The following is a 16,291-nucleotide window of genomic DNA, read 5'->3' as shown; positions in this document are numbered from 1 at the left end:
GGTCCCACCGGTGAAGCGAGGGAGTCAACTGTGTTGCCGGGCGGATCTGATCTAAGAAAAATAAATAAAAAAAGATGCAAAATGTAGTAGTAGTAGTCCTACGTGGCTCCGGTCAAAATCAGCAAGGTGTCTGGGACCCACCAAGTCGTCATAGGGCCATGCCGTCAAATTCGTTGACTCGGCTCTTTCCTTCTCTCTCTCTCTAGTCTCTACTCTCAAACTCACGTGGAAGACGCCGCACCAATCGGGAGACGGTGGATATGTAGAACAAGTCGAACCCAGTTTTGACGAAAAGTAGACGGAAGAAGCTCAGATTGATCCAACTGCCAATACACGTACTAAACACGCTACCCACCACCTGAACCAAACTGGTTCAATCCCCAAACCGGTTCATCCCGTTGATGCCCTTAATACTGCAGGGCATTAAGCCTCAACCGAAACAGACCGGATCAGATCGGATCGGATCGGATCGACTGGTTGAAACCGACTTATAGAAAGAACAAAAGAAAAAAAATTAAAGTGGTCCCACTGACAGCTGTCTTTGCTCTCACCTGACGCACCGTCTGATGTCACTCCCTTCCACTCGGGTCTCTCTGTCTCTCATAGGAACCAAAAAGTCTCCCAAGTCAGTTCGTATTGGTCTCCTCCCAACCCCTTTTTAATGCCGAGCCCATTGCACCGGTAAAAGACTTCAAACTTCATATCTCTCTCTCTGTCTCTCTCTCTCTAGGAACCTGATAACACAGATCCTTTTACATCTTCTCTCTCTCTCTCGTCTTCTTCGTTTCCCATTCTTTTGATTTATGGACAAAGGAGGAGGACTCTCCATTGATTCTGATCGACCAATTGGGTTCTTCGTCACCAAGCCCACCACCATCAACCACTTCCTCAAACCCAAGTGGAGCAACAAGTCTGAGCACTCCATGGATGACTCTTCCAATAACAACCGTTTCTCCGGTATTGAATTCCCCGTCAATCTTAACTCTAGGGATGATGAGGTGTCTCCGGCCAACAATCGTGCCGTTGTCGATGAAATGGACTTCTTCTCTGATAAGAAAACCTCCACCGTCGACGTCAAGAAGGAGAATTCTCATGGTGGCGCCGCCCCTCGTTTCAATTCAGATGTAAATGTAAGTATTCAGTTAACTTCACCTTCCCTTTATTTCCCTTTCATATCTGTTTCTATTTCTAAATATTTTTTTGTTATAATAACAGACCGGTCTACACCTTCTCACTGCAAACACCGGTAGCGACCAATCCACCGTAGACGACGGCATCTCTCCCAATGCAGAAGAGAAACGATCCAAGAACGAGGTAAGAAGATTGAATTAATGATTCAAACAAGCTTTGGATTTCATGTTCTATGATTACCCAACTTAAAAAAATGATTACTTGTTTCAGTTGGCTGTGTTACAAGCGGAGCTAGACCGGATGAATGAAGAGAACCAACGTCTCCGGGGGATGCTCAGCCAAGTCAGTAATAACTACAACACCCTTCAAAGGCATCTCTTCACACTTATACAACAGCAGCAGAATCGCGAGGCCGAAACCACCCAAGAACACGAGGTGAGTTATAGTTTTCAAATCGAGCTACTCACATAGGATGTGGGATTATTACTTTATTTCGCCTTTCCGTATACATTAGTAATGAAATTGGTTGGTGGTTCTTTGTTACTTTTAGATGTTAGATGTGAAAGTGGAAGAGAAGAAACATGAGAATAGTAGTGGTGGAGGATTGATGGTGCCTAGACAATTCATGGATTTAGGGCCAGCAGCTACGGCGGATACAGATGAGCCCTCACAGTCTTCATCTGAAGGACACAGCGGAGACCGTTCTGGGTCTCCTCATAACTGTTTGGATGTGGCGTCTAAGGAATATAGACAACAAAAGAATAGCTCTAATAGTGAGATCGTCCCATTTGAGCAACAAGACAAGAGTCATGAGCTTAGGGAAGGGAGGAGTGTCGGCAGGGAAGATAGCCCAGACCAGGGTTCACAAGGGTGGGTACCCAACAAGGTTCCCAAATTGAATGCTTCCAAGAACATGGATCAGTCTGCAGAAGCCGCCACCATGAGGAAAGTCCGTGTCTCAGTTCGTGCTCGATCTGAAGCACCCATGGTAAGCAAATTCGAGACTTTAGATGGAACTCGTCCTTAAAAGTTAGCCATTAATGAGAAGGTGCCCAAGTCCTTGTAAGTCTTTATTAATTATTTTATTTTCATACTCAGATCACGGATGGATGCCAATGGCGAAAGTATGGACAGAAGATGGCGAAAGGGAACCCATGCCCTAGAGCTTATTATCGTTGCACCATGGCTGCTGGTTGTCCAGTTCGCAAACAGGTTCAGAGATGCGCAGAAGATCGAACAATCCTCATAACTACCTATGAGGGAACCCATAACCATCCACTCCCTCCTGCAGCTATGGCAATGGCGTCGACCACATCAGCAGCAGCGTCGATGCTTCTTTCAGGATCGATGTCGAGCAGCGAAGGGCTAATGAACTCAAATTTCCTGTCAAGGACACTTCTGCCAAGCTCGTCTAGTATGGCTACCATCTCAGCCTCAGCACCTTTCCCTACTGTGACGTTGGACCTAACCCACACACCCAACCCATTACAGTTCCAAAGGCCACCGACACAATTCCACGTTCCCTTCCCTGGTGGCCCAGCAGCAGCAGCACAGAACTTTGGTGGTGCACCACCACCTCAACTTGCTCAGATCTTTGGGCAAAGCCTCTACAACAACCAGTCAAAATTCTCCGGTCTTCAAATCTCTCAGAATGCAGACGCTTCCCAATTCTCCCAGCAGCAACACCTTCCACAACCACCCCAACAAGCGGCGCAGCCACATTCATTGGCCGACACGGTGAGTGCCGCCACTGCCGCAATCACCGCCGATCCCAATTTCACGGCAGCTCTGGCAGCTGCCATCAGCTCTATTATTGGTGGTTCCCATCAGCAGAGTAACAACAACGACAACAGTAACAGTGGCAACACCGCTTCCGCCAAGGGTAACAGCGATAGCAATAAAATCACCAATTCGAATTTTGCAGCAAATTAAGACACTTTTTTTTTTCCTTTTCTAGTCCATTGGTTCATATGGGTTCCTTCATTTTTATTTATTTGAAAGGAAAAAAAGAAGAGATTATACAGTTTCATTGGTTTTTTTAGGGGGTTAGTGGAGAGGGTTAAATTGTTAAAAACACTATTACATTCTTTCTTTGTTATTTCAAATTGAATAATTGTCTCTGAATACAGAAAAAAATTGCACATTAGCTTATTTCATATTTGATTTTGTTGTTCTGTGTTATGATCCAAATTGAGTTTAAAAAAAAATAATATGGAAGAAGACAGAGGAAGAAAGAGGTTTGGACTGGTTCTTGATTCTTTTTCTTGTTATCCTTCATTTTCCTTCGGTCAAGAAAACCGTCTCTTGAGTCATAATAAGAAACGAGTGGAATAGTTTGACACGGAAATGGGGGATGGATGAGATTGATGAGTTTGCCACGTTTTTTGAACAAGTAAAGAAAGAACACGGGGTAGAGAGAGAAAGAGAGAGTTTTAAGGATTGTTTATTTCTTGTTTTTCTTCTCCTTTACTTAGTCCTTCGTCGCAAGTTCCAGGCAAGTGCAGAAAGTTTTATACCACAAAATAAACAAATTAACCCAGAGAAAGAGAGAGAGAGAGTAGAACATAGCAAAGGAGTACTGAGTTGTTCGTGCTACCCTGTTATTATAATCTAATTAACTTAATTCCATGCATGAATGGGCCCCACCAAACTCATTGTTAACTTAATTTCAATTGCAAAAGGAAGCTTCCCAATGTAGATCAGACCTAGACCAACCGTACCTCATCCTACTTCGCCGTACAGGAATTCTCTTTCTTTGTTTTCTATATATATATTTACCCATATTTTAAAGTGGAAAGATAAGCCACTTTTGAATGAGATGCCCATTTTTGGATAAACCTATCTGCCACGGAAGTAACATGGCCAGAGAGAACCGGCCTAAATTCATCCACCCATTAGTTTATTGGTCTGGTTCTGGTCCAGTTCTCTTAATGGTTTCAGAATTGATGGACCAATTAAGAAACGCTAGACCCAGTATAAATTATGCAAAAACCTTGGATTTGGAATTTGCTTCTGTTAGAACTTCAAAATATAATAGTGACAATTATGATTGAAATATTGAATGCAATTTGCTGGGAAGATCCAATAAGTTATGGAGTGTTGTTGATACATTGAATTGACTTTGTGAAGCTTGTGATGGCTAGATGGATTCCTGAACTGATCCATATTAGTCTACATGCCACCACCTTTTCTCATTGCCCCAACAGTTTCTTCCATATATAAACAAAAATGGATTCATGTCTCCATCTATTCAGAAGTAAATGCATGGTTCAAGATCTCAGGTTTGGAATCAACTTATTGATATGGTTCTGATCCTAACCTCTTAGGGCCAGAACCATTGAGGAACCGGACTGATTGCCAGAAACAAGAACATTAATTTATACCCCTGGTAAGATGGTTGAGGTTATATATATATATATATATATATATATATATTTTCTGTGAGAAAATTTACTGACGGTTAAAAACATATGTACCGGCAATAGCCTTAGACGCACGAAGGTCTTAAAGCCACGGAGTGGTAATCTCATCTCATAAAAGAATATTAGTTCACAAATCCTTGACCTGCTTATAAATTAGGGCCAATGCAATCCTATGAATACAACAATGATAACATAGCCTTATCCAAGTAAATGGGATCGACCACATGGATCCTTGCTCTCCAATCAACTCTATTCATAGTCATATAAGAAACAAAGCCTAAGCTAAGCATGTTTTTCCTCACCACTTATCTCATGATCATAGGGTAACCCTATGAATAAGGGTGTCAACAATTTACACTCCAAAAACGACATTGATATGAGAAAAGTTGGATTTTGTTGGCTTGGTTCAATCTTGGGTTTTCTTGAAACAGGTAGACAACAAATTGGACAAGACCTTCCGAAACAAAAAATTGAACCAAAACCAAAAAACCTAATAACAAACCCATCCAAACTTATAAAAGAACCCAAAACTATTATAAAGAAAACACATTTCCCCATTAATTTTTATGTATACATATACATGGAAAACCAAAACCGAAAAAATAATAATCCGATAAGGGACTGATAACGACGTGTTAAGTCTAATAATTTAGTTTTGATTTGAAACCGAGACTTATTTGAACCAACTGAACCGGCCGATTACAAACCTTCATATGCCAACACGACCTTTTTAAATGTAGCCATTCATTATGGATATGGAATACGGTTTAATAACCACACTAATAATCGCTTAGGTTGCATTTCCTACCTGCAAAGTTATAAAAGGCAAGAGAGCCTTACACCAGTGTGTGAACCAATGGAAGCACTAATAGAAGTATCAACAGGGGTGAGAGTTCCACCTTTCATGAGGGTGGAGCTATCATTTTGCCTCCTCTTGTGTTTAAGCGTCTTTTATACTTCTTTTTATTCCCCACCCCACCCCACCCCACCCCACCCCAAAAAAAACAAAAATAAATCATTGCACATACAATGATATTTTAGGTCTTGCGAGGTACACACTATAGTTATTCAGGTCGTGTGAGGGATGCCCTGTATGGTCTGGCCTGGTTCACATGATGGTTATTTAGGTCCATGCTCATTCAATGAAATTCTTAACGATCCATTTTTCTTAGGCCACTTCCATTCCATTTTGCAAAAATCTATCACAAACGATGTCCTGGTAAGGTTATAATAGCAAGCATAAAGTTGAGATCCAGCTTCACTGCAGTTGCTTCATCACATAAGCCATAGTCTAAACAGAAGCCTATCGTAGGCTTTAATTCATCTAGCTTACTTGTTCTTATACAAACACTGTTGTTTTGTTTCCCAGGAGGTATTTGGTCAGGTAATTTTCAGCTAATACTCTGGTGAAATATCTCGTGAAAAATATTAACATCGCAGTCGAACAAAACCAAATACAATAAAGCTCTACTGAATTCTGAGAAAAAAAAATAAAAATAACATAAGACTGACAAGAATAACAGACTACTAATCACATGGTTGCCAGCAACATGGCCCGAACTTTTGCTCTTAGCTCATCAGATACTTCCGTAGTGTCAGAAGATAGAGTGCCAGTAGCCAATGGGTTTGATACATCTTGAGGATCTTTTGATGAATTCTGCGTAGCTGCCCGACCTACACTGTCATTAACCCTCAAGGTTTTTGTTCGAGCCGGTACTTCTGTATCAATGTCATTCTCAGATTCCATTTTTCTTTCCGAGTGACTTCTATGCTTCTCAGATCTGTGTCGATGCTTATGCTCATCCTCAGATGAGCTATGATGCTTGTGCCGACGCCAAGATGCCTTGTAATCTGGAGATGAATGTCTTTTTCTGTGCTTGGACTCGTCTTTGCGATGGGAAGAAGAATGATGGGAACGGTGCTTCTTCCGGTAGTGCTTATGATCCCTTCCATCACTGTCATTATCACTTTCTTCAAACCTTTTGGACCTCGAGCGGTACTTCCTCCTCAATTTTCTTTCCTTGTAATCATCATCGGAGTCGTGCCTTTCAGACTTTGATCTATCAGAGGTATTGGCATCTATGGGTACTGAGCTACCTTCTCTTTCTCTTCCCAGAAGATCAACGTCCCCACCTGAAAGATTTGAGGTATCAGGTGCCAGTGTTTCATTGTTCAGTTTTGAAGCCTTACAACCAGAATCCAGTAAACCAGAGTTCAATGAATCAGGGGGTTCAGCAGATAAACGGGGCAGCAGATCATTTGCACGAGGTGCTGTACCACCCTTTATCATGGCTGCGAACATCTTCGCCCTCTTCAACCTCTCCACCTTCTGCTTCTGCTCCTTTGTCAAGCTTGCTTCAGAAGAGTCAGCTTCACTGGCAGCTGCAAGGGCGGCTGTCTTTGCAATAGCCTTAGCCACTGATACACCACTGGTTCGGCTACCTTCCTTTTCTGACTGGCCAGCAGATCTAGACAACTCAACGGGCATAGAGGAACTGGGCTCCCCATTAGGAACAGATTTCTGTATAGAGCTCCTACCTCGAGATGATGAGGGACTGCCAAAGCTTGAGGTTGGCCCACCCTCACCATTGAGGCCAAGACTTGAGTCATCCACTGATGCCTTGGGGAGAATATCTAACTTGGGATTCCTCAGGCCTCTTGTTGCTGCCTGAAGAATTGCTGCAGCAGCATCCACACTCACTCCACAGTGCTGTTTAGGTTTAGGTGGTAGATCCTGTGCATCCTTTTTTGACCCACCAAGTACCATTTTAAACTTTTCTTTCCTCTCAGAATCAAAAGGTATATCAGAAACTGAAGATCCTTTGTATAATGCATCATTGTCATCTTTGAACAGACCACCTTTCTTACCCCCTATTGTATTATGGTTTGGAACAGAAAAACACTTCCCAGGAAACTTGGACTGTAAAGGAAACGGAAAATACATCAGCAACACATCCAGTAAACTGTTGCATGTTGGCATTCATTCTAATGTAATAACCCAAGGATCAGTGATAAACCAGATAATTACATCCACCAGAGTCAAGAAAGTTCCCCAAAACAAAGTGGGTGTCTGGAAAACACCACTACAATTTATTAAAGTGTCACCCAAGGATCACAAGCAAAAGCAAATGAGACACTTACTCCCGCTCAGTGGTCCAGAAAGAATCCAACATATTGCACACTAGCTCATTTTATCAAAGGAACCTTATACAACTAAGAGACTGAAGGAAGAGGAATATTAAAATGGGACAAAGGTTTCTTCACGCCACACGACCGGTGTTGATTTCTACACCCTGTATTTTTGCAAAGTGGAAGAGTGATGTGGGATTGCCACGTGTTAAATAACAGATCAAAATTCAATATACCCTCTCATATACCCTCCCATGTATGTCCATCACCCCTACTATAATCCTGTGCACCCCTTTGGTAGTCCCTGATTTTCAAATTCTGATTTTGCCACTTGGCAAACTCAGATTGGTCTGAAATTTGACACGTTAGCATGGGCTTGGGGTTGGGGTCTACAGTTGAAAATTTTTCATCCCATCCCATCTGAACTTCCGTGTGGCAATTACAAAAGGACATGCTGATTGGAAATCAGTACCATGCAAGGTGATTCTCTGCTTCCTATTAAGATACTCTAAAAGTTCTCCAAATGGTTTCTAACTTTTAAAAGAATCAATAAATGCCCACGCTCACCAACTCAAATATGCACATGGTTTTTCAACAAACAAGAATAATGTGCGTGTGTGTGTGTGTGTGTGTGTGTGTGTGTGAGAGAGAGAGAGAGAGAGAGAGAGAGAGAGAGAGAGAGAGAGAGAGAGAGGATAAGAAAATCCAGAGAAAACTTAGAGCAACATAATCAAATACAAGAAAGTCTAAAAATTCTTTTAATCCCAGAATATCAACCAACAGAATTTTAAATCATTATTCATTAGACAATCATTTATGAGATTTTCTTATTGTCACACCTCAAGGTGTCAAATAATTTGTAACCTTACTTTTTTGCCCTTTTAATATGACAACTTTTTCCCTGTTAGGGTAATGGCATCATTTCACGTGTACTTGAAAAATGTGTATTTAAAAACCCTTTTATACCCTTATCTTAAAGAACTTTTGAGAATAAGACAAGAGGCAATTAAAATGTGTCAAATTTTAAATACACCTATAGAGGTGTCATTCAGACACTCCAACATATATTGAGTCTTGTACACACAGGCCCCTCACCAACACATATTCCCCTGTGCCAGGGGAGTAGACATAGGACAACTACAACTAAATTAATCAAACTGTCACCCAAGGAATCACACAAAAAAGAATGAGACCTAATGCCAGCATAGAGGTCCAAAAAGCCCCAACTCATTAAACAACTACTCATTTATTAAAGAAAACCTGATAGAGAATAAAGACCGATTGGAGAGGAATACTAAGATAACTCTAAAACTTCTCCCTCGCATGCTACCCACTCAAAGTTGTAAAAAGCAAGGTTTTACTTGCCAAAATCTGAGGCTTACATTTCAAAAACGGACGATTTTTAACTGAACAGGATATATTCAAAAAAAAGGGGAAAAAGAAAGAAAGAAAGAGCAATGGGAGGAAACAAAAGTTTTAAAATTTCTTTTAACCCAAGAATATGAGCTTAAATTGTTAAACAATCAAATATGATTTGACAAATGGCAATAGATACAAGTATATAACATTGTAAAATCATGAGAACCATAACCTACATGAGGCACCTCTGACTGCCAGTTACGCATGTGGCTTCAAAACTATTTCCATTCAAAAACACAAAGGAGTAGTAATCAAGTGATGTAATCTAATCATCTAAAGTTAACTGGCTAGACAATAATGAATAAATAAAATTAACAGACAAATAAACCATCAGAGGATCTTTGTTGTTATCAATTGGATAGATAATCAACGGATAATAGTCATGTTGCATCTATTAGGAAATTAACACTAAAACAAGACTCCTATGTATACACTTCCCTAATTTTAAATAAATATTACAATATTAACCCCTATGATACCAAATAATGCAGATCAAAAGAAGGATCTGCTGTGGTGGGCTTAAGAAAGAGAAGATAAGGGGCTGTTCCGGGGCTTTGAACAGTACCATGAACAGTAATGTGAAGAGTGATTTTGGAAGTGAGAGAGAGAGAAGCACCAACCTCCACTTCAAAATAAAACTAAACCTTCATTGCGTTATAAAATCATTGTCTTACATAGCAAAGCAGATCACTAATTTATAGACTAACTAACCCCTCAACTTTATATTCTCAACACAACACGCGAATTAGAAAAATTCCTAAATTCCTGAACTTGAGAGCCAAGAAATCTGAAAACAGAACTTTCTAGAACTTATGAGTTCCTAAAACCAGATTGAGCAACCCTTTAACAAAATAGAAATAACCCAAATTAGTAATAACTCCATATGAACCCAATCTAACCTAGATCTTCTAGAAAACTGAAAAATAGAAACAAGTCAAAAAAAGGTGCTAACTAAAAGGAAAATGACCTAAACATTAAGACACAAAATACTTAACTAATAAGGACTCTTTCTAATCTAAAACCCACATAATCTTATATATATATATATATTCCCGTGTACCTCTTCAAATCCTAACTCTGGGGGTTATAAAAGAGACTCATTACATTGATAAACCCAAAATAAAAGGCCCAAGCCCATATAATCAAACCAAACACCAAAATAAAGTATTCCCAGGCCTAATTGGCTCGATGAAGACTAAACTGCATCACTACCAACCCTTAATGGACCAAAAATCCAATTTGGTTCTGGTTTGTCTCGGTCATCATGCCAGTCCAGCCACGATAATGCCACCACATTAGAATCCCACAAAGTACGAAATCATGACAACCTTGAAGAAGCCTCAATCTTCTTCTTCTTCTTCTTTTTAATGGGTACCGGTGGGAGGAGCACAACAAAAAAATTGTGGGAGAGATGACTGACGATTTTTTTCAGAAATTTGCTGATGTTTCAACCAGGACATTATCATCCATGGCCATACTGACACCTATTTAATTCTCATGTTTACCTACTGGAGGAAGCCCCAGTAGCTATGAGACTGTGAATGACTAAGATACAACATCACAACCATCAGGTTGTCGAAGAAAAAAAAGAAGTGTTGGTAACAACTTATTAATCAGAAGGGGAGAAAAGAATATTTATCAAGTGAGAGAATTGAGTGGAAAAGAGAAACGAAAGAAAAGAACATGGGGAGAAAATGAACAAAAGTCAATTCTAGAACTTACTCTATCAAACAAGTATCCAACCAATTTGATAAAGATTTGGAAGAGGAAAAAAGTTACTATTTTGGTCAGAAATACAAATAAGAAATATTAAACCTAAAATGGAGAAAGGAAAACCACTCTTTTTTTTTTTGGGGGGGGGGGTAAAATAGCTTCAATGTCAGCTGTTTGATTTATCAGATTCAGCATTGTTCTATGTAGGAGCAGAACCACCAGAAAAGAATATTAAACTCAAGTTAAATATACAGGCAGATTGATGATTCTGTAAAATCCAGTATCTGTCTGTTTTCTAAGGTATTCTTATATTCAGCCATCAGATACAAATTACAAATTTCGATATATCTGCTTCAAATTACAAATTACAAATTACAAATACATAAATTATAATTGTTAAGTAAAACGATATTCTGTAATTATGTATAACAAAAGATACTTAGAACTTTTGAGTTAATTTTATATAAGATACAATTCATGTACTACAGAAACATACATTAAATATATTGGGTATTAGACATTGGGTTCAAATTTGAATATCAGATATCTGCCATTTAGATTCAGCTATCTCTGCCATTAGAATTGATCTGATCAACTTTTACGGCCAGCCCTTCAATCCAAGGAAAAGGGAAGGAAAATAAAAACACAAATTTGTGGGCCTTTTAACCATTTCATAATGGCAGAGATATTCAAGAAAAAAAAAAAGAACAAATTTAAGTGGTTCAAAGAATCTATATTATAAACTGCCGTATGGCAGCTTGGCAGCTTAGCAGATGACCTAATGAATAGTATAACTGCTTATATTTGTTTTAATAATCACGACAGTTGAGCAAGGGAACAATAACAAGAACAAGACCAATAAACTTTAATAAGAATAAAAAATTTACGGAAACATATCTTCCCTCAGTATGAAGAGTGAATAAAAAATTTACGGGAACATATCTTCCCCCAGCATGAAGAGTTAGAGCATCAAGCAACCAGTCTTTGAATTTCAATGATCAACCCAACAAGACAAACCATTTAACATTTTGGAACACACAGAACTGTTGATATTGTTCGACTACAATAACTAAGATATTTATGATGAAGGTTACCAAGAAGCGCACCTCCTGAGCTTTCTGAAGAACTTTCAGATAATAAGGATGATATTGATCAGATGGTAAAAGGAATGGAAATCTCCCATTTTTGCTATCTTGCTCTATGAGTACTGCTTCAAATTCTTTCCCATTTTTCAGAATAAACTCTACTATTTTATCAACCATCCTCTTTAAATCCGATGGAGGCTCCATAATCAAAGGTTCAACCTTAGACATGCTTGACAAAGTAGACACCTGTGGTTTCTCCATGGAAACACCAGATGAACCCCGAGATTCACCTTCTCTTTTCCGGCTACATGTGACATCAGAATTATCAGCAGCCACAGATCGATTTCTTTTTGACAAGAGAGACTTTTCCTTAGCAGTATAAAGCAGGGGCTTGAGAGCCTCCCCAACTTTTCCAGATAAACCAACAGAAGATTCAGCACATTCTGATCCATGAGAAATTGTTGCATTATCAGCATTTAAGGTTTCACCAAGCTCCTTCTCTTTAGATTCTGAGATAAACTGATGTGTACCATCCTCATCTTCTCCAGACCCATATACAGAACCAAGCAAGGATAATGCCCCAACAGCAACATCGCATGTCGGATTCTTTGCACTCTCTTCTTTCTTCTCATCTAAAGGTTTAGCATCTACACCAGAATTCAGAAGTTCCACATGATCAACAAGGAACCTGAAGTATGCATGAAGATGATGGTCGGGCATAAGAAACCCAAATGTTGGATTGTCCCCCTGTTTGACCCTCAAGACAATTTCTGATTGACCCCCATGATTGCTGACAAATATTGCAGTTCTTGCGATGATCTGATGAACTTTCTCTGAAGGAGGCTGCATCCAAAAAAGAAAAAGGAAAAAAAAATCCCTCTTAGTGAAGGAACTATATAAGAGTAAAAATAGATTTAATCTTACAAGATAAATTCAAGCCATACTCGGACCAATGGAATCTCACACATATTCTGATAACTATAAAGATCAAACAGAACTTTGTAATGAATTTCAGCCCACTGCTCAATGTGGTGATGAAGATATTTCCCTCAGAAAATAACAGAATATATCATCCTAATCCCACCTGCACGGTCCCTTGGTCATGACACATCAAAAGACAACAAGAAGCCTATGAGTGGCAACCTTAGATCAGAAGAACTCCTTCCCTGCTCCAAGTATCTGAAACTTAGACATGGTAAGCCTTAGAATAATATTTGCACTTCAGACAATTATCACCAGGCCAGATTGGATAAGAATCCATTTTATACAAACAACAACATTTAGATTTCTATGAAGGGGGGAAGAAAGAGAGTTTGGGAAAGAGATAAATATGCAAATAAGTACTTACTAGGTTTTGAAGTAGGCTTTCAGGCACTGGGAAAGGTGGAAGAAAACTGGAATCTCCCAACCCAGCAGAAGATTTTTTTTCATCGGTACAAATATCTGAGTTTCCATAAGAGAAGGCCACAGAATGATAACCATCACCAACTGCAGGTTCTGCTCCATTATCTGATTATATTGAAAGAGAATTTAAATCAAAATTAAAAAAGCAAGATTGAATAGTGAAGATGTGACAGGGCATAAAACAACCAATTCACTGCAGACACAAGGAAAAAGAAAAAGGGTGAAGTCAGGTGAAATGATTCTTACTTGTCCGAGAACAGATGAGAATGTTGCAAAATAGACATCCTTCCTGCAAACTTGGAAATATATTGCAAATAACGTATAACACCAATTAGATTAGATGGATAACCATTGATGCAGTGGTATTAGAATGGCAGGTGCATGAGCCTTTCTCCTTCCCCTCTCCCCTTCTCATCGATCTCCCTATTCTGTCTCTTCTTTCCTCTCCCACAATCTCTCTTCTACTTCCTAATTTCTCTCCCTTTGAACTTCTTTTCTCCTCCTATTATTTCTTATTCTTTCTTTCATATTCTTCTTCTGTTTCAGCAGGTATTACTCTGCAGAACCAGCAAAAGATTTTCTTCTTTGGCTGCTATTATCTGTTGTTAACACTAAGACAACTGCACTGCAACTAGTAAACATGAACATTGCTCTCTGTTTATAGATTTTGATATCAGGTTAGTATTTCAGATCTGTGTTATCTGTTAAATATTCATTAATCCTGGGTTCTGTTATAAAACCATTATATCAGATCTATCTTCTCTGATAGTAATTTTCATAGTCACTGTTCTGATTGCTGGTTTGGGATCTATTCTTCATATTCCGTTAAGCCTTTTGCATAGCTATCGAATATCGCCTGGCCTGTACTGCAGTTTGGAATTAACATATCCTCTAACTGAGAACCATGGAAACCAGGCTGCATTACTATGTTTCCACACGTTGTTAAACTGAGATAACATGCACAATTGTTTCCACATGTTGGAACTTCCAAAAGCATTCTCCAGGGAAATTTCCTATCATACCCACATGTAGTTACCCACATGGCATCTAGGATGGAATTGTGCTTCTAAGCTATTGCTATACACTTCCAATATCAAAGGGATACAAGGTCCATTGCAAACCATGTATTTTTTACTTCTTTTTTAGTGGGATTCTTTGTGAACCAATTTCAAGACATACAGTGTACTCAGAACAGAATTTTGCAGCCTTTAATATAACCATGATTCAAGGCAAGGTGCCACAGTCGGCCTGGTGGTAAGGTCTCCAACTGTTGATAACAGAGACCGGGAACAAGTCCCACCTCATGTGTTGAGGGGTATGGAGTGTGAGAGTTCCGATTGTACACCCCCCCCCCCAAAAAAATGGTAGGCAAGAACTTGAGGACGCACCAAAGAAAAAATAATAAAAAATATTTCAATCCTTCATTTCTTCTATTCTCATCGCTGGAAATTATATTTGGTTTTCTATAAATGAAGGTGTTGGATCTTTAGAAAAGAATGTCACAGACTCACAGGGTCTACTTATCTAAATGCAGGTCTTTTATGTTCAGAAAAAAACCCACTTTAAGTCAACAAAAAAAAAAAACCTTCTTTGTTTATTATCACATGATTTTGATTTTGCATCCAGTCGAGGATCACCAAGGGCATGTTTTGATAAAAAGGAAGGATAAGGACGCCAAGAAGCAACATTTCAGAAATTCTACTGATGCCCTATGGGATATCTCAACTAAGACGAGCTACATAAATGAAGCATAATCACAATTCATCTTTACTCAACTTCTAGTATCCCCTCATGGTTGATAATTCATGGTAACCATGATAAAGTACAATGGCGGAAAAGAATTCACGAAGCTGGCCCAATTTAGTTGGGGAATGGCGTTGTGGGTGGAGTTGAGTATTCATAATAACCATAAAGCTTCCTTCCAGTATCAGAGATTTTAACTTTTATCCAACTAGTGGACATGAATGTCCACAAAAGGTCAAAGGGAGCTCTTCAGATCCCACGTTACCGTTTCGATCAAATTCTTTGGTACTTCATTAAATTATCACCGATGAATGCGTCAAGCCACTTAAAATTAGAATCCTGAAACCCGACAAGAAAATAAACTCTCTCTCTCCCCCTCCCTTGGAACACGCAACCACCAGAACAAGAAAAAATATTCAGTACCGCCAAAAAAATTGCTATATGTCAGCTACTTATGAATGCAAATAATGAGAAGAAAAAGAGAAACCATGAGTAATAATCGATAGAGCATAAATAATTGACGAACCTAAAAGGGATGATGAATCAGGGTCATCAGAAGGTGGAGGTAGATCGAGGTATCTCTCCTGATCGAGCTCGGTTAGCGAAGAGGTAGGAGAAGGAGGATGGTGGCGACGCTTCTTGAGGGAAGGAGGAGGACTTTGAAGGAGGTGGCGGACGTCGTATCTATCGATGAGAAGCGAGTTCCATTCAACGAGGGCGTCTCTCGAGTTCACGAAAGCAGCGGTCGCGTCGTCGTCGAAGAGAAAAGCATGGCGTCCCACGACCTCCAGATCCATCTTCAGTTCTCTCTCTCTCTCTCAAAACCCTAGAAATTTGTATTGGAACAGGAATAAAGAATACAGGGTTTTGAGAGATAGAGCTTGGCAAAGGGAAAGACAAGCTAACGAACGAAGGGGAGAAATTTTGCTCGGCTGTCCTTTCTTGCGAACTGCAATTTTCTCTTCGGAGTACCCTTTCTCCAACAAAGTACGAAAGATTATCATTAACCCCATACGGCCATACCAGAGGCGATCAAATGCGCGTCAAAGGCGGTAAAAGTTATTATTATTATTTATTTATTATTATTATTTTTTTTTTTTATTTTTTTTTTTAAGTGTTTCTTGTGGTAGAATGCCGCTCCTTCGCCCTAGAGCTAATGAAAACATCGGCGAATCCACTTCTTTCCATTTCATGGGATGTGGGCCTTTACTTCACCCCATGTGCCCACCCCTTGGGTTTGGGCAC

The 16,291-nt window shown here is 39.5% G+C and overlaps 2 protein-coding genes across 9 annotated transcripts; one reads left to right on the top strand and one right to left on the bottom strand.

Moving 5' to 3' along the window:
- Positions 1 to 670: 670 nt before the first annotated feature.
- LOC122094100 (probable WRKY transcription factor 31) lies at positions 671 to 3,287 on the top strand. Its single transcript, XM_042664766.1, has 5 exons — positions 671 to 1,130; positions 1,216 to 1,314; positions 1,402 to 1,566; positions 1,682 to 2,119; positions 2,230 to 3,287. The coding sequence occupies exons 1-5, from the start codon at positions 804 to 806 to the stop codon at positions 3,061 to 3,063; spliced, it is 1,863 nt and encodes a 620-aa protein (XP_042520700.1). The 5' UTR covers positions 671 to 803; the 3' UTR covers positions 3,064 to 3,287.
- A 2,558-nt stretch (positions 3,288 to 5,845) lies between these two features.
- Positions 5,846 to 16,062, bottom strand: LOC122094098 (protein suppressor of white apricot). Of its 8 annotated transcripts, none has more exons than XM_042664758.1 (4): positions 15,573 to 16,062; positions 13,248 to 13,408; positions 11,921 to 12,742; positions 5,846 to 7,473 (listed from the first exon to the last, which is right to left on the bottom strand). In XM_042664758.1, the coding sequence occupies exons 1-4, from the start codon at positions 15,841 to 15,843 to the stop codon at positions 6,085 to 6,087; spliced, it is 2,643 nt and encodes an 880-aa protein (XP_042520692.1). In that variant the 5' UTR covers positions 15,844 to 16,062; the 3' UTR covers positions 5,846 to 6,084. The 8 variants fall into 8 exon arrangements, with proteins under 8 accessions (XP_042520692.1, XP_042520697.1, XP_042520699.1 ...); XM_042664763.1 differs by adding an exon at positions 12,984 to 13,084 and having other exon boundaries at positions 13,248 to 15,715; XM_042664765.1 differs by adding an exon at positions 12,844 to 13,078 and having other exon boundaries at positions 13,248 to 15,715.
- Positions 16,063 to 16,291: the final 229 nt, after the last annotated feature.

Source organism: Macadamia integrifolia, chromosome 11, assembly GCF_013358625.1.
Source record: "Macadamia integrifolia cultivar HAES 741 chromosome 11, SCU_Mint_v3, whole genome shotgun sequence".
NCBI lineage: Eukaryota > Viridiplantae > Streptophyta > Magnoliopsida > Proteales > Proteaceae > Macadamia > Macadamia integrifolia.
This window is presented reverse-complemented; position numbering and strand designations above follow the sequence as displayed.